The 25,687-nt window shown below is 52.2% G+C and overlaps 1 protein-coding gene across 1 annotated transcript in view; it reads left to right on the top strand.

The window, feature by feature from the left end:
- The window catches only part of FANCD2 (FA complementation group D2), a 255,379-nt gene that overhangs the window by 107,966 nt on the left and 121,726 nt on the right, over window positions 1-25,687 (top strand). Inside the window, exons 21-24 of the mRNA XM_063941424.1 lie at window positions 12,448-12,567; window positions 12,757-12,830; window positions 13,007-13,141; window positions 17,034-17,134. Of these exons, the coding sequence (XP_063797494.1) occupies window positions 12,448-12,567; window positions 12,757-12,830; window positions 13,007-13,141; window positions 17,034-17,134 (430 nt within the window). The remainder of the gene's footprint in view (window positions 1-12,447; window positions 12,568-12,756; window positions 12,831-13,006; window positions 13,142-17,033; window positions 17,135-25,687) is intronic.

Consider the following 25,687-nt stretch of genomic DNA (forward strand, 5'->3'; position numbering starts at 1 on the left):
AGGGGAGAAGAAGCGAACCTACCTGCTTGCAGCTAGCTTGGGCTTATTAGGCTACTGGACACCATTAGCTCCAGAGGGATCGACCGCAGGACCCGTCCTTGGTGTTCGTTCCCGGAGCCGCGCCGCCGTCCCCCTTACAGAGCCAGAAGCACGAAGATGGTCCGGAAAATCGGCGGCAAAAGACTTCAGTCTTCACCAAGGTAGCGCACAGCACTGCAGCTGTGCGCCATTGCTCCTCATGTACACCTCACACTCCGGTCACTGATGGGTGCAGGGCGCTGGGGGGAGGGGGCGCCCTGAGCAGCAATAAAAACACCTTGGCTGGCAAAATAATCACAATATATAGCCCCAGAGGCTATATATGTGATAATTACCCCTGCCAGAATCCATAAAAAAGCGGGAGAAAAGTCAGCGAAAAAGGGGCGGAGCTATCTCCCTCAGCACACTGGCGCCATTTTCTCTTCACAGTGCAGCTGGAAGACAGCTCCCCAGGCTCTCCCCTGTAGTTTTCAGGCTCAAAGGGTTAAAAAGAGAGGGGGGGCACTAAATTTAGGCGCAATATTGTATATATAAGCAGCTATTGGGAAAAATTCACTCAATATAGTGGTAATCCCTACATTATATAGCGCTCTGGTGCGTGCTGGCATACTCTCTCTCTGTCTCCCCAAAGGGCTTTGTGGGGTCCTGTCCTCAGTCAGAGCATTCCCTGTGTGTGTGCGGTGTGTCGGTACGGCTGTGTCGACACGTTTGATGAGGAGGCTTATGTGGTGGCAGAGCAGATGCCGATAAATGTGATGTCGCCCTCTGTGGGGCCGACACCAGAGTGGATGGATAGGTGGAAGGTATAAACCGACAGTGTCAACTCCTTACATAAAAGGCTGGATGACGTAACAGCTGTGGGACAGCCGGCTTCTCAGCCCGCGCCTGCCCAGGCGTCTCAAAGGCCATCAGGGGCTCAAAAACGCCCGCTCTCAGATGTCGACACGGAGTCTGACTCCAGTGTCGACGAGGTTGAGACATATACAAAATCCACTAGGAACATCCGTTACATGATCCCGGCAATAAAAAATGTGTTACACATTTCTGACATTAACCCAAGTACCACTAAAAAAGGGTTTTATGTTTGGGGAGAAAAAGCAGCCAGTGTTTTGTTCCCCCATCAAATGAGTGAATGAAGTGTGTGAAAAAGCGTGGGTTCCCCCGATAAGAAACTGGTAATTTCTAAAAAGTTACTGATGGCGTACCCTTTCCCGCCAGAGGATAAGTTACGCTGGGAGATATCCCCTAGGGTGGATAAGGCGCTCACACGTTTGTCAAAAAAGGTGGCACTGCCGTCTTAGGATACGGCCACTTTGAAGGTACCTGCTGATAAAAAGCAGGAGGCTATCCTGAAGTCTGTATTTACACACTCAGGTACTAGGCTGAGACCTGCAGATAGTGCTGCTGCAGCGTGGTCTGTGACCCTGTCAAACAGGGATACTATTTTGCGAACATAAGAGCATATTAAAGACGTCGTCTTATATATGAGGGATGCACAGAGGGATATTTTGCCGGCTGGCATCCAGAATTAATGCAATGTCCATTCTGTCAGGAGGGTATTAGAGACCCGACACTGGACAGGTGATGCTGACTTTAAAAGGCACATAGAGATTCTGCCTTATAAGGGTGAGGAATTGTTTGGGGATGGTCTCTGGGACCTCGTATCCACAGCAACAGCTGGGAAGAAAAATTTTTACCTCAGGTTTCCTCACAGCCTAAGAAAGCACTGTATTATCAGGTACAGTCCTTTCGGCTTCAGAAAAGCAAGCGGGTCAAAGGCGCTTCCTTTCTGCACAGAGACGAGGGAAGAGGGAAAAAGCTGCACCAGTCAGCCAGTTCCCAGAATCAAAATTCTTCCCCCGCTTCCTCTGAGTCCACCGCATGACGCGGGGGCTCCACAGGCGTAGCCAGGTACGGTGGGGGGCCGCCTCAAAAATTTCAGCGATCAGTGGGCTTTCTCACAGGTGGATCCCTGGATCCTTCAAGTAGTATCTCAGGGGTACAAGCTGGAATTCGAGGCGTCTCCCCCCCGCCGTTTCCTCAAATCTGCCTAGCCGACAACTCCCTCGGGCAGGGAGGCTGTGCTAGAGGCAATTCACAAGCTGTATTCCCAGCAGGTGATAGTCAAGGTGCCCCTACTTCAACAAGGACGGGGTTACTATTCCACACTGTTTGTGGTACCGAAACCGGACGGTTCGGTGAGACCCATTTTAAATTTGAAATCCTTGAACACATACATAAAAAAATTCAAGTTCAAGATGGAATCGCTCAGGGCGGTTATTGCAGCCTGGAGGAGGGGGATTACATGGTATCTCTGGACATCAAGGTTGCTTACCTACATGTCCCCATTTACCATCCTCACCAGGAGTACCTCAGATTTGTGGTACAGGATTGCCATTACCAATTCCAAACACTGCCGTTTGGACTGTCCACGGCACCAAGGTAATGGCAGAAATGATGATACTCCTTCGAAAAAAGGGAGTTTTAATTATCCCGTACTTGGACGATCTCCTTATAAAGGCGAGGTCCAAGGAGCAGTTGTTGGTCGGAGTAGCACTATCTCGGGAAGTGCTACAACAGCACAGATGGATTCTAAACATTCCAAAGTCACAGCTGGTTCCTACCACACGCCTACTGTTCCTGGGGATGGTTCTGGACACAGAACAGAAAAACAGAACAGAAAAAAAGTGTTTCTCCCGCAGGAGAAAGCCAAGGAGCTGTCATCTCTAGTCAGAGACCTCCTGAAACCAAAACAGGTATCGGTGCATCACTGCACACGAGTCCTGGGAAAAATGGTAGCTTCTTACGAAGCAATTCCATTCGGCAGGTTCCATGCAAGAACCTTTCAGTGGGACCTCTTGGACAAGTGGTCGGGATCGCATCTTCAGATGCATCGGCTGATAACCCTGTCTCCAAGGACCAGGGTATCTCTACTGTGGTGGCTGCAGAGTGCTCATCTTCAAGAGGGCCGCAGATTCGGCATACAGGACTGGGTCCTGGTAACCACGGTTGCCAGCCTTCGAGGCTGGGGGGCAGTCACACAGGGAAGAAATTTCCAAGGACTTAGGTCAAGTCAGGAGTCGTCCCTACACATAAATATTCTGGAACTGAGGGCCATTTACAATGCCCTAAGTCTGGCAAGGCCTCTGCTTCAAAACCAGCCGGTACTGATCCAATCAGACAACATCACGGCAGTCGCCCATGTAAACCGACAGGGCGGCACAAGAAGCAGGATGGCGATGACAGAAGCCACAAGGATTCTCCGATGGGCGGAAAATCACGTCTTAGCACTGTCAGCAGTGTTCATTCCGGGAGTGGACAACTGGGAAGCAGACTTCCTCAGCAGACACGACCTACACCCGGGAGAGTGGGGACTTCATCCAGAAGTCTTCCAACTGTTGGTAAACCGTTGGGAAAGGCCACAGGTGGACATGATGGCGTCCCGCCTAAACAAAAAACTAGATATTGCGCCAGGTCAAGGGACCCTCAGGCGATAGCTGTGGACGCTCTAGTGACACCGTGGGTGTACCAGTCGGTTTATGTATTCCCTCCTCTGCCTCTCATACCAAAGGTACTGAGAATAATAAGAAAACGAGGAGTAAGAACGATACTCGTGGTTCCGGATTGGCCAAGAAGAGCTTGGTACCCAGAACTTCAAGAAATGATATCAGAGGACCCATGGCCTCTACCGCTCAGACAGGATCTGCTACAGCAGGGGCCCTGTCTGTTCCAAGACTTACCGCGGCTGCGTTTGACGGCATGGCGGTTGAATTCCGGATCCTAAAGGAAAAGGGCATTCCGGAGGAAGTCATTCCTACGCTGATAAAAGCCAGGAAAGAAGTAACCGCAAACCATTATCACCGTATTTGGCGAAAATATGTTGCGTGGTGTGAGGCCAGGAAGGCCCCAACAGAGGAATTTTAGCTGGGTCGTTTTCTGCACTTCCTACAGTCGGTAATGACTATGGGCCTAAAATTGGGTTCCATTAAGGTCCAGATTTCGGCTGTGTCGATTTTCTTCCAGAAAGAACTGGCTTCACTGCCTGAAGTTCAGACATTTGTAAAGGGAGTGCTGCATATTCAGCCCCCTTTTGTGCCTCCTGTGGCACCTTGGGATCTCAACGTGGTGTTGAGTTTCCCAAAATCACATTGGTTTGAGCCACTTAAAACTGTGGATTTGAAATATCTCATGTGGAAAGTGGTCATGTTATTGGCCTTGGCTTCGGCCAGGCGTGTGTCAGAATTGGTGGCTTTGTCATGTAAAAGCCCTTATCTGATTTTCCATATGGATAGGGCAGAATTGAGGACTCGTCCCCAGTTTCTCCCTAAGGTGGTATCAGCTTTTCACTTGAACCAACCTATTGTAGTGCCTGCGGCTACTAGGGACTTGGAAGATTCCAAGTTACTGGACGTAGTCAGGGCCTTAAAAATTTATATTTCCAGGACGGCTGGAGTCAGGAAAACTGACTCACTTTTTATCCTGTATGCACCCAACAAAATAGGTGCTCCTGCTTCTAAGCAGACTATTGCTTGCTGAATTTGTAGCACAATTCAGCTGGCGCATTCTGCGGCTGGATTGCCGCATCCTAAATCAGTAAAAGCCCATTCCACGAGGAAAGTGGGCTCATCTTGGGCGGCTGCCCGAGGGGTCTCGGCTTTACAACTTTGCCGAGCTGCAACTTGGGTCAGGGGCAAACACGTTTGCTAAATTCTACAAATTTGATACCCTGGCTGAGGAGGACCTTGAGTTCTCTCATTCGGTGCTGCAGAGTCATCCACACTCTCCCGCCCGTTTGGGAGCTTTGGTATAATCCCCATGGTCCTTACGGAGTTCCCAGCATCCACTAGGACGTCAGAGAAAATAAGATTTTACTCACCGGTAAATCTATTTCTCGTAGTCCGTAGTGGATGCTTGGCGCCCATCCCAAGTGCGGATTGTCTGCAATACTTGTACATAGTTATTGTTAACTAAAGGGTTATTGTTGAGCCATCTGTTGAGAGGCTCAGTTATATTTCATACTGTTAACTGGGTATAGTATCACGAGTTATACGGTGTGATTGGTGTGGCTGGTATGAGTCTTACCCGGGATTCAAAATCCTTCCTTATTGTGTCAGCTCTTCCGGGCACAGTATCCTAACTGAGGTCTGGAGGAGGGGCATAGGGGGAGGAGCCAGTGCACACCAGATAGTACCTAATCTTTCTTTTAGAGTGCCCAGTCTCCTGCGGAGCCCGTCTATTCCCCATGGTCCTTACGGAGTTCCCAGCATCCACTACGGACTACGAGAAATAGATTTACCGGTGAGTAAAATCTTATTTTTACTTTTACATTTTTACTTTTTCACTTAGCACATCCCTTCCCAGTTTCTGGAAAAACATGGGTCCGGGATAGTGCCGCTGCACGGACAGCGCATGGCGTGTCGGTCCTCACAAAGAGCACCCTCACAGCCACAGGCAGCCCACTGCCTCCTGCAACAGCTGGACGGAGCTTACAGATAGAAGCACCGTCGCAGCCATAAACTGAAGAGCTCGGAGCTTACAGATAGAAGCCCCGTCGCAGGCCTCCCTACAACAAGGTATGCTGGGGAAACGGGGCGGTCAGCGCAGGCTGCCGCCCCGCTGTGTGGGGTCCGTGTTGTAATGCCGCCCGCTCCCGTCGCTCATACAGCCGGCCCGCCCCAGCCGCTCCGTCCGGCCGCCCCTACCGCTCCGTCCGTCCGCCCGCCCCAGGCGCTCCGTCAGCGCTGTATTGCAAGTGCCAGCGCTCAGAGGGGTAGACCCGCCGCAGCTCGGCTAGCGACGCCGGAAGCCGCTACGCGCCGCTCCGGCCAGCCGACCTCCGCTGCTCTGCAATAAGTGTCCCTCGCCTCCCTGCAATGAGCTTCCCGGCTCCCCGCTGAGACACAGCGCTACAGGGAGTACAGGGAAGGGGGGGGGGGGGACCTGGCTGATTACAGCGCGCTGCAAGGGGGAAAATGTAAGGGAAAGAATAGCATGACAAGCTGCCATATCTATAGAAGGTATTAATACAGAGCCTATATTAAACTGCAGTCAGCAGGCAGAGCTTATATTAACACTGGATTGTGACCTGCCTGTGATTATCACTGTATAATAGGCTATTCAGCCTATATTAACACTGTAGCAATTGTAACTGTGATTATCAGTGTAAGCATGGCATGGGGGCCATTTTAACCATGCTTCCTGTTTCTTCCAGTTTGTAATTCCAGAACGTTCCTGCCCTACATCACTACTCCACCGGAGGCGCAGAGGTGTTAGTGGGAAGTTTGGTTCAGGTTTCACATAGGCTGGCCATGTGAACTGTATTTCGGCCATAAATATATATATATATTACACACCTTAAGTAAAAATTTTACTGAGTCGTGCAAGTGTCGGTCCTTTGCCTATTGTGTTGTCTGTCTGTATAAGGAGTAAGGCTCCAGCACAGACTAAAAATAAGTTTTACTACAATGTCGGTACATAAATCTACCACATGTTCAGTATGTTTTGTAGGTTTCCACTCCGGAAGCCGGTTCATTTCCAGAATCCTATGTTAAGCATTGGCAATTCAAATTTACTCCGCTCGACAGGAGCGGTAAGATCGGAGTCTCGGAAGTTACTCCGCCAGCTCTAACGGAGGAGTCTCAGCCTTTCCAAAGGTCCAACTTCACTTTGGGTACCAGGGTGTTAATTTAACTGGTCTTATAATTTAAACATTTCTGCTATGTTGCAGTCTGACAATTCTTTGTCAAACCTCACAGCGCTAAATACGAGTGAGGAGGCCACATTAGACCAGCAGTCAGATAGTGCGGGTCTTGACAACCATACATTGATAATGACCAGTGAGTCAGTCTCTGAAATTTACAGAGACTAAGGAGCCTCTAACATCTAATCCGTCGTATTTACTAAACGACAGATCTTCAATGGGCTTCTTATTTAGGATATCTTACTAAGATTTAAGTCTATTTACCCGTTTCCACACAGTGACATCTAAATTGGAGAATCCGCCATTGGTGAATTCGTCTGTGTCAAACTTTATAAAGACCCAAGATACATTTGGGTCACTAGGGCGCTCTGTGTATGGAAACAATGACGATCACGTTATACTTATCGTTAATCACATCTGAGAAGCTGCTGAGTATCTCTGTACAGCTTCTGCTGCCGCCTGTTAGCTCGCTTCTCGATTTTCATCGTCGCTAGTTTCAGCACGACAAGGCCAGAAGTTGTTTGGTCCTAAATTTGACAAATGCATTTTTCAGGCCAAGGTGCTGGGGGGGGGAATTCTAGTTTCCCGCCATTGCCTCCTCCGGTATCAAGTCGGAAATACTCTGGTCCCGCGTTTAAAGCCTTTAGACTTCAGTCTTTTCAAGGCTGTGGTACAAAAACAGTCACGCCTTGTAACGCCAGGGCGCTAAAGTCACAACAAGCCAGTGGCTTGACGGGCTCCCAGCCCATCTCGAATTTCCAATTGTGGGAGCGCGCCTTTAGACGTTACATTTGCCGGGATTCCAGACATCCACTCATGGATGTATCCGCTATTTAGGGTTAAAAGAAAGCTATCTCCCGCCACTGCGGTTTTTCAAGGCAGGACTGCCTCTGTCGGACGACAAGAAGGCGTTTTGGCAGGTTGCCATTCAGTCTCTGCTGGATTCAGCAGTTTTTAATTCCAGGCCTGGTACACCAACAAGGTCAGGGTTATTATTCCCGTCTGTTTGTGGTACCGAAGCCGGAGGGCTCCGTTGCAGTCTCAATCAGCAAGTCACTTACTACAGATTGAAGATGGAATTTCTGCGGTCAGTATTTGCATATTTGGAGCCACAAGGTTGCATGATTGCGCTTGATCTCCAGGATGCGTACTTACACATTCCGGTTTGGTCACCTCATTACAGGTTCTTGCGTTTTGCAATACGCCACAACCATTAACCATTTCATCTACCGTTTGGCCTCTTGTCAGCGCCTCGGGTATTCACCAAAGTGATGTTTGTGATGATAGCTCATCTCAGATCCCTGGCAGTGACAATCGTTCCATACTTAGACGATCTGCTCATAAGAGCTCCGTCTCAACAGATGCTCCTCCGACTTGCGCTGCTAACGTACACCACGGTTGCAGTGTCAACTTCAAAAACAATCGCATCTAATTCAGTCTCAACGACTTCAATTCCTAGGTATGATTCCAGATACGGTAAATCAAAGAATTTACCTACTACACCAGAAAGTACAGATTATACGCCATCTGGTACAATTAGTGCTCAAGCCACGCACACTATCGGTACATTTGTGTATTCGCCTATTAGGAACAATGATGGGCTCTCAAAGGTTTTCACTCGCGTCCATTTCAACAGCACTGGTCGCCCTCACATAGGCAGATTCCCCACAGGGGGGCGAGGGTGTCTCTACTCTGGGCGAGTCTCTCAGAGGTTGGGGAGTTGTAGTTTAAAATGGTCAGCGACAGAGTCTCTAGGCGGATCACGACAGATTGCTGTCTATAAATGTCCTGGAACTCCGTGCAATTTACAATGCACTACATGCTTCGCTCTCAGACTGTCCAAGTGCAGTCAGACAACGCGACGGCAGTCGCATATACAACAACCAGGGAGGAACGAGAAGCCGCATGGCAATGCGGGAAGTAGCTCGAATCCTCAATTGCCCAGAATACCACAAGTTGATATTGTCGACTGGGTTCATTCCGGGAGTGGACAACTGCTAGACGGATGATCTCAGCCGTCGGGATTTTCATCCAGGAGAATGGGCATTAAATCCAGAGGTGTTTCACATGTTGGTCCACAGGTGGGGTTACCCTCAGGTGGACCTGATGGCATCTCGCCACAATTACAAACGCCCCAGTATGTGTCCAGAACGACAGATCTAAGGGCAGTGGCGGTGGATGCTCTCACAATCGCGTGGCCGTACAGCCTCGTGTATCTGTTTCCACCGTTTTCCGCTGCTCTCATCAGTTGCTAAAACGGATCAAAAGAGAGTCCGTCACAGTCATACTAGTGATGCCTCATTGTCTCAGAGAGCTTGGTTCTCGAATCTCCGCGGACTACTCGCAGACGATCCTTGGCCGCTCTTACTACGTCCAGACCTGTTACAACAGGGTCCGTTCTTTTACCCCTATTTAGCGCGGCTGCGTTTGACGGGGTGGTCGTTGAGACCGCCCTCTTAAGAAGAGAGGGCATTACAGTATCGGTTATACCAACCATGTTACGAGCTAGGAAGCCGGTTACGGCAGCTCATTATTACAGAATTTGGCGTGCCTATATAGGTTGGTGTGAAGCTCGGAAGTTTCCGACATCATCTTTCAAGTTATCCCGTATTCTGTTATTTTTGCAGCCGGGGTTGGATGGAGGACTGCGTTTATCTACACTGAAGGTGCAGGTATCTGCGTTGTCAATTTATTTTCAAAGACGATTGGCTCTATTGCCGTCGGTACACACTTTTCTGCAGGGTGTCCTCAGAGTACAGCCTCCATTTATTCCACCTACAGCGCCATGGGACTTGAATCTGGTTTTAGATTTCTTACAGTCTTCATATTTTGAACCCTTACAGCAAGTGGATATTAAGTTTCTCACTTGGAAAACGATTTTTCTTTTAGCCTTAGCTTCGGCAAGGCGTTTTTCAAATTTGGGTGCCTTGTCATGCAAGCCACCGTATTTGGTGTTTCCTGATGACAGAGCGGAACTTCGGACGAATCCTGATTTCTTACCAAAGCTAGTGTCATCTTTTCACATCAATCAACCAATAGTAGTTCCTGTGTTGACAGCACATTCTAGAACTCTGAATGTGGTACGCGCATTACGCGTTTATATGTCCCGAACGTCTACAGTTCGTAATACGGATACGTTGTTTGTTCTCTATGATGCTGCCAAGTGGGGTTGGCCAGCTTCTCAGCAGACCTTATCCAGATGGATAAAACTGACTATACGTCAGGCTTACCGTAAGGCTAGGTTACAGTCGCCTACATCAGTAATAGCTCATCCCACAGGTTCTGTGGGAATGTCATGGGCAGCTGGTCGTGGAGCTTCTACGACGCAGCTTGACCGTGCGGCTACATGGTCTTCAGTGCACACGTTTGTGCGCTTTTACAAGTTTGATACGTTTGCGGCATCAGCATCTAGCTTTGGCCGCCTAGTGTTACAGGTGTCAAACAGCTCTCCCGCCCACGGGGGAAGCTTTGGTACGTCCCAAGAGTACTCCAGTGGACCCCTAGTGGATGAAAAAGAAAATAGGATTTTGGTACTTACCAGGTAAATCCTTTTCTTTGAATCCATAGGGGGCACTGGACGCCCACCCAGAGCAGTTTTACCTGGGTTGTATTAAGCTCAGGGGATCTTATGGTAACACATTTTCACCGACTGGTTCAAATTATAAGGTTCTATCGGTTATGGTGTCAACTGTTTCGTTGTCAGTAACGTTATGTGTCAACTTTGTTGTTGTCCGTTATGTTATAGGTAATTCTCCATTGTCAACCTCTCTATAGTTCCTGTTCGGCTCAGTAAAAAACACTGAGGTACTCGGGGATATGGAGGGGTGGAGAGTTCTAAATTTATATATTCAGTGCCTTTGTTCTGCTAAAGCCGTCCATATCCCAAGAGTACTCCAGTGCCCCCTATAGATTCAAAGAAAAGGATTTACCTGGTAAGTACCAAAATCCTATTATCTGTGTGCAGGAATGGTGTGCGGTTATATCTGTGTGCAGGAATGGTGTGCAGTTGTATCTGTGTGCAGGAATGGTGTGCGGTTATATCTGTGTGCAGGAATGGTGTGCGGTTGTATCTGTGTGCAGGAATGGTGTGCGGTTGTATCTGTGCAGGAATGGTGTGCGGTTGTATCTGTGTGCAGGAATGGTGTGCAAGTTATATCGGTGTGCAGTTATATCTGTGTGCAGGAATTGTGTGCGGTTGTATCTGTGTGCAGGAATGGTGTGCGGTTGTATCTGTGTGCAGGAATGGTGTGCGGTTGTATCTGTGTGCAGGAATGGTGTGCAGTTATATCTGTGTGCAGGAATGGTGTGCAGTTATATCTGTGTGCAGGAATGGTGTGCGGTTGTATCTGTGTGCAGGAATGGTGTGCAGTTGTATCTGTGTGCAGGAATGGTGTGCGGTTATATCTGTGCAGGAATGGTGTGCGGTTGTATCTGTGTGCAGGAATGGTGTGCGGTTGTATCTGTGTGCAGGAATGGTGTGCGGTTGTATCTGTGTGCAGGAATGGTGTGCGGTTGTATCTGTGTGCAGGAATGGTGTGCGGTTGTATCTGTGTACAGGAATGGTGTGCAGTTATATCGGTGTGCAGGAATGATGTGCAGTTATATCGGTGTGCAGGAATGGTGTGCAGTTATATCTGTGTACAGGAATGGTGTGCAGTTATATCTGTGTACAGGAATGGTGTGCGGTTGTATCTGTGTACGGGAATGGTGTGCGGTTGTATCTGTGTACGGGAATGGTGTGCGGTTGTATCTGTGTACGGGAATGGTGTGCGGTTGTATCTGTGTGCAGGAATGGTGTGCGGTTGTATCTGTGTGCAGGAATGGTGTGCAGTTATATCGGTGTGCAGTTATATCTGTGCAGGAATGGTGTGCGGTTGTATCTGTGTGCAGGAATGGTGTGCGGTTGTATCTGTGTGCAGGAATGGTGTGCAGTTATATCTGTGTGCAGGAATGGTGTGCAGTTATATCTGTGTGCAGGAATGGTGTGCGGTTATATCTGTGTGCAGGAATGGTGTGCGGTTGTATCTGTGTGCAGGAATGGTGTGCAGTTGTATCTGTGTGCAGGAATGGTGTGCAGTTGTATCTGTGTGCAGGAATGGTGTGCAGTTATATCGGTGTGCAGGAATGGTGTGCGGTTATATCTTTGTGCCGGAATGGTGTGCGGTTATATCTGTGTGCAGAAATGGTGTGCGGTTATATCTGTGTGCAGGAATGGTGTGCAGTTATAGCTTTGTGCCGGAATGGTGTGCGGTTATATCTGTGCAGGAATGGTGTGCGATTATATCTGTGTACGGAATGGTGTGCGGTTGTATCTGTGTGCAGGAATGGTGTGCGGTTATATCTGTGTGCAGGAATGGTGTGCGGTTGTATCTGTGTGCAGGAATGGTGTGCGGTTGTATCTGTGTGCAGGAATGGTGTGCGGTTGTATCTGTGTGCAGGAATGGTGTGCGGTTGTATCTGTGTGCAGGAATGGTGTGCGGTTGTATCTGTGTGCAGGAATGGTGTGCGGTTGTATCTGTGTGCAGGAATGGTGTGCGGTTGTATCTGTGTGCAGGAATGGTGTGCGGTTGTATCTGTGTGCAGGAATGGTGTGCGGTTATATCTGTGTGCAGGAATGGTGTGCAGTTGTATCTGTGGCAGGAATGGTGTGCAGTTGTATCTGTGTGCAGGAATGGTGTGCGGTTATATTTGCCTCTCTCCGTATACAGGTCACGTCTCTCCTGGAACTGGCATGCACCTGTTGCGAGCAGTCATCCGAGTCCGCAGCGTTTTATTATGATGAGCTGGCGGATCTAGTACAGAAGAGAAACCTGGACCCCCAAGTTATGGTACGATCAGCGCAGACCCCCGCCTTGTCACTAGGGCCAGGTCCTCGCCTGGGAGCTCCGATCACTGCCCCCTACCTACCACCTATCCTCCTCTATAAGTGACGCCCTCGTGTGTAGGTGACCTCTGTCAGGATTCGGGCGAGGTTTTACCTTATTACGCCCGGTTATTACTCCTGTTACCTGTTGCAGGAATACGTGAGAAAGGGCGTGGTGGACGATTTTCAGGAAGACTATGTGGTGGACCTGGAGCAGCCAGTGGAAGGGTGCGTATGAGGTTTTGCCGCTGTCCACGCTGCGAGTCATTAGGCAGCGCAGATACTGACATGCTTGTGGCACCCCGTTTACATCCTATCCAGTCTCCTAGCACTTTGGGGGGTGTCTACCTCGGTGGGTGTGACGATGTGACCTGGTCTCTTACCCTTGTGTCTTCTCTCTCCAGAAACCACGTGTTCCCGGTGAAAGCCATGTACAATCTGGAAGAGGATGAGAGCCAGGGTGCCGTAGTCATCAATCTCCTCCCCCTTCTGTCACATGACATCATTAATAAAGGCTGCCGCACCGACAATCAAGGAAGGTCGGTGAGTTCCAATCGCCACGGACACAAAGAGAATCCGTATTCTGTTGGACACAGATGATTTGTTAGGGGTGAATTTTCAGCAGAGGCGGCATACAGGCCCGCCCTATATACAGGAGTATTCTTATATTTACCCTGGTTCACTGCTCCGGATTGTGGTAAGTGAAGCCCGCTCTCCTATCTAGGACGCTGGAGCGCTCTGTCATCCTCCAGGGATCGGGTATACACAGAAGTGCAGGGACACTGGTCTATGGGCGGCCAGCCCCAGGCAGGGGGCGCTATCCACAGCAGTCCATCCTCCAGGGATCGGGGTATACACAGAAGTGCAGGGACACTGGTCTATGGGCGGCCAGCCCCAGGCAGGGGGCGCTATCCACAGACGGTCCATTCCTCCAGGGATCGGGTATAACACAGAAGTGCAGGGGCACTGGTCTAATGGGCGCTATCCACAGCAGTCCATCCTCCAGGGATCGGGTATACACAGAAGTGCAGGGACACTGGTCTATGGGCGGCAGCCCCAGGCAGGGGGGCGCTATCGCACAGCAGTCCATCCTCCAGGGATCGGGGTATACACAGAAGTGCAGGACACTGGTCTATGGGCGGCCAGCCCCAGGCAGGGGGCGCTATCCACAAGACAGTCCATCCTCCAGGGATCGGGTATACACAGAAGTGCAGGGGCACTGGTCTATGGGCGCTATCCACAGCAGTCCATCCTCCAGGGATCGGGTATACACAGAAGTGCAGGGACACTGGTCTATGGGCGGCCAGCCCCAGGCAGGGGGCGCTATCCACAGCAGTCCATCCTCCAGGGATCGGGGTATACACAGAAGTGCAGGGACACTGGTCTATGGGCGGCCAGCCCCAGGCAGGGGGCGCTATCCACAGACGGTCCATCCTCCAGGGATCGGGTATACACAGAAGTGCAGGGGCACTGGTCTATGGGCGCTATCCACAGCAGTCCATCCTCCAGGGATCGGGTATACACAGAAGTGCAGGGACACTGGTCTATGGGCGGCAGCCCCAGGCAGGGGCGCTATCCACAGACGGTCCATCCTCCAGGGATCGGGTATACACAGAAGTGCAGGGGCACTGGTCTATGGGCGCTATCCACAGCAGTCCATCCTCCAGGGATCGGGTATACACAGAAGTGCAGGGACACTGGTCTATGGGCGGCCAGCCCCAGGCAGGGGGCGCTATCCACAGACGGTCCATCCTCCAGGGATCGGGGGTATACACAGAAGTGCAGGACACTGGTCTATGGGCGGCCAGCCCCAGGCAGGGGGCGCTATCCACAGACGGTCCCATCCTCCAGGATCGGGTATACACAGAAGTGCAGGGGACACTGGTCTATGGGCGGCCAGCCCCAGGCAGGGGCGCTATCCACAGACGGTCCATCCTCCAGGGATCGGGTATACACAGAAGTGCAGGGGCACTGGTCTATGGGCGGCCAGCCCCAGGCAGGGGGTGCTATCCACAGACGGGTCCATCCTCCAGGGATCGGGTATACACAGAAGTGCAGGGACACTGGTCTATGGGCGGGCCAGCCCCAGGCAGGGGGCGCTATCCACAGACGGTTCCATCCTCCAGGGATCGGGTATACACAGAAGTGCAGGGGCACTGTCTATGGCGGCCAGCCCAGGCAGGGGGTGCTATCCACAGACGGTCCATCCTCCAGGGATCGGGTATACACAGAAGTGCAGGGGCACTGGTCTATGGGCGCTATCCCACAGCAGTCCATCCTCCAGGGATCGGGTATACACAGAAGTGCAGGGACAGCTGGTCTATGGGCGGCCCAGCCCCAGGCAGGGGGCGCTATCCACAGACGGTCCATCCTCCAGGGATCGGGTATACACAGAAGTGCAGGGACACTGGTCTATGGGCGGCCAGCCCCCAGGCAGGGGCGCTATCCACAGACGGTCCATCCTCCAGGGATCGGGGTATACACAGAAGTGCAGGGGCACTGGTCTATGGGCGCTATCCACAGCAGTCCATCCTCCAGGGATCGGGTATACACCGAAGTGCAGGGACACTTGGTCTATGGCGGAGGGTCAGACTGAGTTCCTGACAGCAGCCCTTCACTAGGCAGAGTCTGCTCAGACTGTCCTATGGGGTGGTGGCCTTGTATTGTGCCAGCCCCAGGCAGGGGGCGCTATCCACAGGCGGTCCATCCTCCGTAGCGGTCTTTCCTCACAGATGGGCACCTGATCCTCCTCCTACACATCTGCTGTGTATATCTGGTTGTGTACTGACACGTCTTTACCTGTGGGGTCTGATAAAGAGGGGGATTCCGCATCTGTGGCTGCTGGGATGGTATCATTTGTGTGGAATGTCCGGACAATGAGTTACTGGGACGGGTGCATCTGGTGCTGGGTCTGTCCGTCTGGGCCGGAGCGTAGTCTGTCTGTGATCTGAGACCGTTCACTGTATGTCCTCGAGGGTGAGAGGTGAATCCACAGGGAATGAGACCATATTGGCATATACCAACCGTGGCATCCGGAAAGTGGGACGGTCAGTATACCGGCCTTCCCCCAATAGCCCCCTAACCTTTACCTCCCGCAGCCCAAACCTAACCACCCCTCTCCCGCATCCTTTCCCAGGGTGCCTAACTTCCTCCCTCCCGCAGCCTGACCTTCCCTCCCGATGCCCAAAACTAACCATCCCTCCCCGCAACCTTTCTCATGGTGACTGTCCCTCCCCCTCCCGCAGCCTGACCCTCCCTCCCGATGCCCAAACCTAACCATCCCCTCCCCGCAACCTTTCCCAGGGTGCCTAACTCTAACCCCCTCCTTCCCGCAGCCCAAACCTAACCATCCCTCTCCGCAACCTTTCCCGGGGATGGCTATCTCTAAACCCCCCCCCCCCCCTTCCCGCAGCCGAGCGCTCCCTCCCGCAGCCCAAACCTAACCATCCCTCCCGCAACCTTTCCCGGGGGTGCCTAACTCTATCCCCTCCCCCCCGCTTCCCGCAGCCGTGTGCTCCCTCCCACAGCCCAAACCTAACCATCCCTCCCCGCAACCTTTCCCAGGGTGCCTAACTCTAACCCCCTCTTTCCCGCAGAGAGACCCTTCCTCCCGCTGCCCAAACCTAACCATCCCTCCACGCAACCTTTCCAGGGGGTGCCTAACTCTAACCCCCCCCCCCCTTCCCGCAGCCAAGCGCTCCCTCCCGCAGCCCAAACCGAACCATCCCTCCCCGCAACCTTTCCCGGGGGTGCTTATCTCTAACCCCCTCCTTCCCGCAGACTGACCCTCCCGCAGCCCAAACCTAACCATCCCTCCCCGCAACCTTTCCCGGGGGTGCCTATCTCTAACCATCACCCCCCCCCCCCCCCCCCCCCCCCGTTCCCGCAGCCCAAACCTAACCAACTCTCTCCCGCAACCTTTCCCCTGGGTGCCTAACTCTAATCCCCTCCCCGCAACCTAACGCTCCCTCCCGCAGCCCAAACCTAACCATCCCTCTCCCGCAACCTTTCCCAGGGTGCCTAACCCTCCCCTGCAGCTTAAACTTATCCTCCTCTCCAGCCCCCCCCCCACCTTCACGCACCTGTCCTGCTTGCCGGAAGTGGAACGATCGGGTTTCTGAGCCCGTTCGGGATTCTGGCACGTCTTCTTAGACAGCCAGGATCCCGTCTGTGACGGCTCTTCTTATGGTGCCAGTTTTGGGGTTAAAGCCAGGCAAGGTCAGTCCAAGATAAGAACAGGGATTCAGCCAGCGCATTATAACCTGGGTGAAATCCACTTTGCACATTTGTGTAAGGAGCCTCAATATCCCATTGTATAATGTGTTCAGGTTACACAGCTGTAATGTCAGTATATACTGTTACCCCTGTTCTTATTCTCACCCTACAGCCTGCACTCTATTACTAGATGTAACTGTGGCCTCCTCCCCGCAGCCTCGTGTCCTCTCTCTGCTTGTCCCCGTTTTTCCGGTTACTGCGGCTTTGCATCGAGGACGAGTTTGACGGCAACTTGGATGAGATTGACGCATTGTTAGGTAATTCACCCATGAATGTAAAAACCTATAGTCTCATCATTATTATTATTATTAATGAAGTTTCTTATATAGCGCAGGAAATTCCGTTGCTCTTAACAATTGGAAACAACAGTGATAAAACAAAACTGGGTAATAACAGACATAGAGGTAGGAGGGCCCTGCTCCCAAGCTTACTCTCTATAGGGAAATAGCACCTGTCCTTGTGTATCAGTGTCTATCTATGGCATAATGGTCACCTAGCTTGCAGAGGTTCTTGGTGACTGCATGATGTGGTCACACAGCGATGTAGGCCTGGGGTCAGGAGGATGGGAAAGTGAAGAATGAGAAGACATGTGAGGATATGTGTGGACTGTACAGAGTGGATGCAATTTGATAGGAAAGTTTATGAAGGTTATGTGGGCGGTTCTGGAATTTGATGAGCTGCCTGAAGAGCTGAGTTTTCAGGGAACGCTTGAAGGTTTGGAGACTAGAGGAGAGTCTTATTGTGCGTGGGAGGGCATTCCACAGAGTGGGTGCAGCCTGAAGAAAGTCCTGCAATCGTGCATGGGAGTGAGTAATGAGTGTGGATGAGAGACGCAGGTCTTGTGAAGAGCAGAGAGGTGGGTTTGGAGATATTATGAGATGACAGAAGTGATGTACGTTGGTGTAGTTTGGTTAATGGCCTTGTATGTAAGTAACAGTATTTTATATTGAATACAGTAGAATACCGGTAACCAATGGAGGGACTGACAGAGTAGATCTGCAGTCTATGCCTGTGTGTGTGTGGGGCAGAGTGCGGGGGCAGTCTATGCCTGTGTAGTTGGGGCAGAGTGCGGGGGCAGTCTATGCCTGTGTAGTTGGGGCAGAGTGCGGGGGCAGTCTATGCCTGTGTAGTTGGGGCAGAGTGCGGGGGCAGTCTATGCCTGTGTAGTTGGGGCAGAGTGCGGGGGCAGTCTATGCCTGTGTAGTTGGGGCAGAGTGCGGGGGCAGTCTATGCCTGTGTAGTTGGGGCAGAGTGCGGGGGCAGTCTATGCCTGTGTAGTTGGGGCAGAGTGCGGGGGCAGTCTATGCCTGTGTAGTTGGGGCAGAGTGCGGGGGCAGTCTATGCCTGTGTAGTTGGGGCAGAGTGCGGGGGCAGTCTATGCCTGTGTAGTTGGGGCAGAGTGCGGGGGCAGTCTATGCCTGTGTAGTTGGGGAAGAGTGCGGGGGGGCAGTCTATGCCTGTGTAGTTGGGGAAGAGTGCGGGGGGGCAGTCTATGCCTGTGTAGTTGGGGAAGAGTGCGGGGGGCAGTCTATGCCTGTGTAGTTGGGGAAGAGTGCGGGGGGGCAGTCTATGCCTGTGTAGTTGGGGCAGAGTGCGGGGGGGCAGTCTATGCCTGTGTAGTTGGGGCAGAGTGCGGTTACAGTAGATGCCTGTGTAGTTGGGGCAGAGTGCGGTTACAGTAGATGCCTGTGTAGTTGGGGCAGAGTGCGGTTACAGTAGATGCCTGTGTAGTTGGGGCAGAGTGCGGTTACAGTAGATGCCTGTGTAGTTGGGGCAGAGTGCGGTTACAGTAGATGCCTGTGTAGTTGGGGCAGAGTGCGGTTACAGTAGATGCCTGTGTAGTTGGGGCAGAGTGCGGTTACAGTAGATGCCTGTGTAGTTGGGGCAGAGTGCGGTTACAGTAGATGCCTGTGTAGTTGGGGCAGAGTGCGGTTACAGTAGATGCCTGTGTAGTTGGGGCAGAGTGCGGTTACAGTAGATGCCTGTGTAGTTGGGGCAGAGTGCGGTTACAGTAGATGCCTGTGTAGTTGGGGCAGAGTGCGGTTACAGTAGATGCCTGTGTAGTTGGGGCAGAGTGCGGTTACAGTAGATGCCTGTGTAGTTGGGGCAGAGTGCGGTTACAGTAGATGCCTGTGTAGTTGGGGCAGAGTGCGGTTACAGTAGATGCCTGTGTAGTTGGGGCAGAGCGCGGTTACAGTAGATGCCTGTGTGTGTGTGGGGGGGGGGCAGAGTGCGGTTACAGTATATACCTGTGTAGTTGGGGCAGAGTGCGGTTACAGTAGATGCCTGTGTAGTTGGGGCAGAGTGCGGTTACAGTATATACCTGTGTAGTTGGGGCAGAGTGCGGTTACAGTATATACCTGTGTAGTTGGGGCAGAGCGCGGTTCCAGTATATACCTGTGTAGTTGGGGCAGAGCGCGGTTCCAGTATATACCTGTGTAGTTGGGGCAGAGTGCGGTTACAGTATATACCTGTGTAGTTGGGGCAGAGCGCGGTTACAGTATATACCTGTGTAGTTGGGGCAGAGCGCGGTTACAGTATATACCTGTGTAGTTGGGGCAGAGCGCGGTTACAGTATATACCTGTGTAGTTGGGGCAGAGCGCGGTTACAGTATATACCTGTGTAGTTGGGGCAGAGCGCGGTTACAGTAGATGCCTGTGTAGTTGGGGCAGAGTGCGGTTACAGTTGATGCCTGTGTAGTTGGGGCAGAGCGCGGTTACAGTATATGCCTGTGTAGTTGGGGCAGAGCGCGGTTCCAGTATATACCTGTGTAGTTGGGGCAGAGCGCGGTTCCAGTATATACCTGTGTAGTTGGGGCAGAGCGCGGTTCCAGTATATACCTGTGTAGTTGGGGCAGAGCGCGGTTCCAGTATATACCTGTGTAGTTGGGGCAGAGCGCGGTTACAGTATATACCTGTGTAGTTGGGGCAGAGCGCGGTTACAGTATATACCTGTGTAGTTGGGGCAGAGTGCGGTTACAGTTGATGCCTGTGTAGTTGGGGCAGAGCGCGGTTACAGTTGATGCCTGTGTAGTTGGGGCAGAGTGCGGGGGCAGTCTATACCTGTGTAGTTGGGGCAGAGTGCTGGGGCAGTCTATGCCTGTGTAGTTGGGGCAGAGTGCGGGAACAGTATATGCCTGTGTAGTTGGGGCAGAGTGCGGTTACAGTAGATGCCTGTGTAGTTGGGGCAGAGTGCGGTTACAGTAGATGCCTGTGTAGTTGGGGCAGAGTGCGGTTACAGTAGATGCCTGTGTAGTTGGGGCAGAGTGCGGTTACAGTAGATGCCTGTGTAGTTGGGGCAGAGTGCGGTTACAGTAGATGCCTGTGTAGTTGGGGCAGAGTGCGGTTACAGTAGATGCCTGGGTAGTTGGGGCAGAGTGCGGTTACAGTAGATGCCTGGGTAGTTGGGGCAGAGTGCGGTTACAGTATATACCTGTGTAGTTGGGGCAAGAGTGCGGTTACAGTATATACCTGTGTAGTTGGGGCAGAGCGCGGTTCCAGTATATACCTGTGTAGTTGGGGCAGAGCGCGGTTACAGTATATACCTGTGTAGTTGGGGCAGAGCGCGGTTACAGTATATGCCTGTGTAGTTGGGGCAGAGTGCGGGAACAGTAGATGCCTGTGTAGTTGGGGCAGAGTGCGGTTACAGTAGATGCCTGTGTAGTTGGGGCAGAGTGCGGTTACAGTATATACCTGTGTAGTTGGGGCAGAGTGCGGTTACAGTAGATGCCTGTGTAGTTTGGGCAGAGTGCGGTTACAGTAGATGCCTGTGTAGTTGGGGCAGAGTGCGGTTACAGTAGATGCCTGTGTAGTTTGGGCAGAGTGCGGTTACAGTAGATGCCTGTGTAGTTGGGGCAGAGCGCGGTTACAGTAGATGCCTGTGTAGTTGGGGCAGAGCGCGGTTACAGTAGATGCCTGTGTAGTTGGGGCAGAGCGCGGTTACAGTAGATGCCTGTGTAGTTTGGGCAGAGTGCGGTTACAGTAGATGCCTGTGTAGTTTGGGCAGAGTGCGGTTACAGTAGATGCCTGTGTAGTTGGGGCAGAGTGCGGTTACAGTATATACCTGTGTGTGTGTGGGGGGGGGGGGGGGGCAGAGTGCGGTTCCAGTATATACCTGTGTAGTTGGGGCAGAGTGCGGTTCCAGTAGATGCCTGTGTAGTTGGGGCAGAGTGCGGTTACAGTATATACCTGTGTAGTTGGGGCAGAGTGCGGTTACAGTATATACCTGTGTAGTTGGGGCAGAGTGCGGTTACAGTAGATGCCTGTGTAGTTTGGGCAGAGTGCGGTTACAGTAGATGCCTGTGTAGTTGGGGCAGAGTGCAGTTACAGTATATACCTGTGTAGTTGGGGCAGAGTGCGGTTACAGTATATACCTGTGTAGTTGGGGCAGAGCGCGGTTCCAGTATATACCTGTGTAGTTGGGGCAGAGCGCGGTTCCAGTATATACCTGTGTAGTTGGGGCACAGCGCGGTTACAGTAGATGCCTGTGTAGTTGGGGCAGAGTGCGGTTACAGTAGATGCCTGTGTAGTTGGGGCAGAGTGCGGTTCCAGTATATACCTGTGTAGTTGGGGCAGAGTGCGGTTACAGTAGATGCCTGTGTAGTTGGGGCAGAGTGCGGTTACAGTATATACCTGTGTAGTTGGGGCAGAGTGCGGTTACAGTACGTGCCTGTGTAGTTGGGGCAGAGTGCGGTTACAGTATATACCTGTGTAGTTGGGGCAGAGTGCGGTTACAGTATATGCCTGTGTAGTTGGGGCAGAGCGCGGTTACAGTATATGCCTGTGTAGTTGGGGCAGAGCGCGGTTACAGTATATACCTGTGTAGTTGGGGCAGAGCGCGGTTCCAGTATATACCTGTGTAGTTGGGGCAGAGTGCGGTTACAGTATATACCTGTGTAGTTGGGGCAGAGCGCGGTTTACAGTATATACCTGTGTAGTTGGGGCAGAGCGCGGTTACAGTATATACCTGTGTAGTTGGGGCAGAGTGCGGTTCCAGTAGATGCCTGTGTAGTTGGGGCAGAGCGCGGTTCCAGTAGATGCCTGTGTAGTTGGGTCAGAGCGCGGTTCCAGTATATACCTGTGTAGTTGGGGCAGAGCGCGGTTACAGTATATACCTGTGTAGTTGGGGCAGAGTGCGGTTACAGTATATACCTGTGTAGTTGGGGCAGAGCGCGGTTACAGTATATACCTGTGTAGTTGGGGCAGAGCGCGGTTACAGTAGATGCCTGTGTAGTTGGGCAGAGTGCGGTTACAGTATATACCTGTGTAGTTGGGGCAGAGTGCGGTTACAGTAGATGCCTGTGTAGTTGGGGCAGAGTGCGGTTACAGTAGATGCCTGTGTAGTTGGGGCAGAGTGCGGTTACAGTAGATGCCTGTGTAGTTGGGGCAGAGTGCGGTTACAGTAGATGCCTGTGTAGTTGGGGCAGAGTGCGGTTACAGTATATGCCTGTGTAGTTGGGGCAGAGTGCGGTTACAGTATATGCCTGTGTAGTTGGGGCAGAGTGCGGTTACAGTATATACCTGTGTAGTTGGGGCAGAGTGCGGTTACAGTATATACCTGTGTAGTTGGGGCAGAGTGCGGTTACAGTAGATGCCTGTGTAGTTGGGGCAGAGTGCGGTTACAGTAGATGCCTGTGTAGTTGGGGCAGAGTGCGGTTACAGTAGATGCCTGTGTAGTTGGGGCAGAGTGCGGTTACAGTAGATGCCTGTGTAGTTGGGGCAGAGTGCGGTTACAGTAGATGCCTGTGTAGTTGGGGCAGAGTGCGGTTACAGTAGATGCCTGTGTAGTTGGGGCAGAGTGCGGTTACAGTATATGCCTGTGTAGTTGGGGCAGAGTGCGGTTACAGTATATACCTGTGTAGTTGGGGCAGAGCGCGGTTACAGTATATACCTGTGTAGTTGGGGCAGAGTGCGGTTACAGTATATGCTTGTGTAGTTGGGGCAGAGTGCGGTTACAGTAGATGCCTGTGTAGTTTGGACAGAGTGCGGTTACAGTATATACCTGTGTAGTTGGGGCAGAGCTCGGTTCCAGTATATACCTGTGTAGTTGGGGCAGAGCGCGGTTCCAGTATATACCTGTGTAGTTGGGGCAGAGCGCGGTTACAGTAGATGCCTGTGTAGTTGGGGCAGAGTGCGGTTCCAGTATATACCTGTGTAGTTGGGGCAGAGTGCGGTTACAGTAGATGCCTGTGTAGTTGGGGCAGAGTGCGGTTACAGTAGATGCCTGTGTAGTTGGGGCAGAGCGCGGTTCCAGTTATATACCTGTGTAGTTGGGGCAGAGCGCAGGTTCCAGTATATACCTGTGTAGTTGGGGCAGAGCGCGGTTCCAGTATATACCTGTGTAGTTGGGGCACAGCGCGGTTACAGTAGATGCCTGTGTAGTTGGGGCAGAGTGCGGTTACAGTAGATGCCTGTGTAGTTGGGGGCAGAGTGCGGTTCCAGTATATACCTGTGTAGTTGGGGCAGAGTGCGGTTACAGTAGATGCCTGTGTAGTTGGGGCAGAGTGCGGTTACAGTATATACCTGTGTAGTTGGGGCAGAGTGCGGTTACAGTACGTGCCTGTGTAGTTGGGGCAGAGTGCGGTTACAGTATATACCTGTGTAGTTGGGGCAGAGTGCGGTTACAGTATATGCCTGTGTAGTTGGGGCAGAGCGCGGTTACAGTATATGCCTGTGTAGTTGGGGCAGAGCGCGGTTACAGTATATACCTGTGTAGTTGGGGGCAGAGCGCGGTTCCAGTATATACCTGTGTAGTTGGGGCAGAGTGCGGTTACAGTATATACCTGTGTAGTTGGGGCAGAGCGCGGTTACAGTATATACCTGTGTAGTTGGGGCAGAGTGCGGTTACAGTATATGCTTGTGTAGTTGGGGCAGAGTGCGGTTACAGTAGATGCCTGTGTAGTTTGGGCAGAGTGCGGTTACAGTATATACCTGTGTAGTTGGGGCAGAGCTCGGTTCCAGTATATACCTGTGTAGTTGGGGCAGAGCGCGGTTCCAGTATATACCTGTGTAGTTGGGGCAGAGTGCGGTTACAGTAGATGCCTGTGTAGTTGGGGCAGAGTGCGGTTACAGTAGATGCCTGTGTAGTTGGGGCAGAGTGCGGTTACAGTAGATGCCTGTGTAGTTGGGGCAGAGTGCGGTTACAGTAGATGCCTGTGTAGTTGGGGCAGAGTGCGGTTACAGCAGATGCCTGTGTGTGTGTGTGGGTGGGGGGGGGTGGGGGGGGGCAGAGTGCGGTTACAGTATATACCTGTGTAGTTGGGGCAGAGTGCAGTTACAGTATATACCTGTGTAGTTGGGGCAGAGTTCGGTTACAGCAGATGCCTGTGTGTGTGGGGGGGGGGGGGGCAGGGGCAGAGTGCGGTTCCAGTATATACCTGTGTAGTTGGGGCAGAGCGCGGTTCCAGTATATACCTGTGTAGTTGGGGCAGAGCGCGGTTCCAGTATATACCTGTGTAGTTGGGGCAGAGTGCGGTTACAGTATATACCTGTGTAGTTGGGGCAGAGCGCGGTTACAGTATATACCTGTGTAGTTGGGGCAGAGCGCGGTTACAGTATATGCCTGTGTAGTTGGGGCAGAGTGCGGGAACAGTAGATGCCTGTGTAGTTGGGGCAGAGTGCGGTTACAGTAGATGCCTGTGTAGTTGGGGCAGAGTGCGGTTACAGTATATACCTGTGTAGTTGGGGCAGAGTGCGGTTACAGTAGATGCCTGTGTAGTTGGGGCAGAGTGCGGTTACAGTAGATGCCTGTGTAGTTGGGGCAGAGCGCGGTTACAGTAGATGCCTGTGTAGTTGGGGCAGAGCGCGGTTACAGTAGATGCCTGTGTAGTTGGGGCAGAGCGCGGTTACAGTAGATGCCTGTGTAGTTTGGGCAGAGTGCGGTTACAGTAGATGCCTGTGTAGTTGGGGCAGAGCGCGGTTACAGTAGATGCCTGTGTAGTTGGGGCAGAGCGCGGTTACAGTAGATGCCTGTGTAGTTGGGGCAGAGTGCAGTTACAGTATATGCCTGTGTAGTTGGGGCAGAGTGCGGTTACAGTATATACCTGTGTGTGTGTGTGTGTGTGTGTGGGGGGGGGGGGGGCAGAGTGCGGTTACAGTAGATGCCTGTGTAGTTGGGTCAGAGCGCGGTTCCAGTATATACCTGTGTAGTTGGGGCAGAGCGCGGTTACAGTATATACCTGTGTAGTTGGGGCAGAGTGCGGTTACAGTATATACCTGTGTAGTTGGGGCAGAGTGCGGTTACAGTAGATGCCTGTGTAGTTGGGGCAGAGCGCGGTTCCAGTAGATGCCTGTGTAGTTGGGTCAGAGCGCGGTTCCAGTATATACCTGTGTAGTTGGGGCAGAGTGCGGTTACAGTATATGCCTGTGTAGTTGGGGCAGAGTGCGGTTACAGTAGATGCCTGTGTAGTTGGGCAGAGTGCGGTTACAGTATATACCTGTGTAGTTGGGGCAGAGTGCGGTTACAGTATATACCTGTGTAGTTGGGGCAGAGTGCGGTTACAGTAGATGCCTGTGTAGTTGGGGCAGAGTGCGGTTACAGTAGATGCCTGTGTAGTTTGGGCAGAGTGCGGTTACAGTAGATGCCTGTGTAGTTGGGGCAGAGCGCGGTTACAGTAGATGCCTGTGTAGTTGGGGCAGAGCGCGGTTACAGTAGATGCCTGTGTAGTTGGGGCAGAGCGCGGTTACAGTAGATGCCTGTGTAGTTGGGGCAGAGTGCAGTTACAGTATATGCCTGTGTAGTTGGGGCAGAGTGCGGTTACAGTATATACCTGTGTGTGTGTGGGGGGGGGGGGGGGGGCGGCAGAGTGCGG

Source organism: Pseudophryne corroboree, chromosome 9 (assembly GCF_028390025.1).
Source record: "Pseudophryne corroboree isolate aPseCor3 chromosome 9, aPseCor3.hap2, whole genome shotgun sequence".
In the NCBI taxonomy this organism is placed as follows: Eukaryota; Metazoa; Chordata; class Amphibia; order Anura; family Myobatrachidae; genus Pseudophryne; species Pseudophryne corroboree.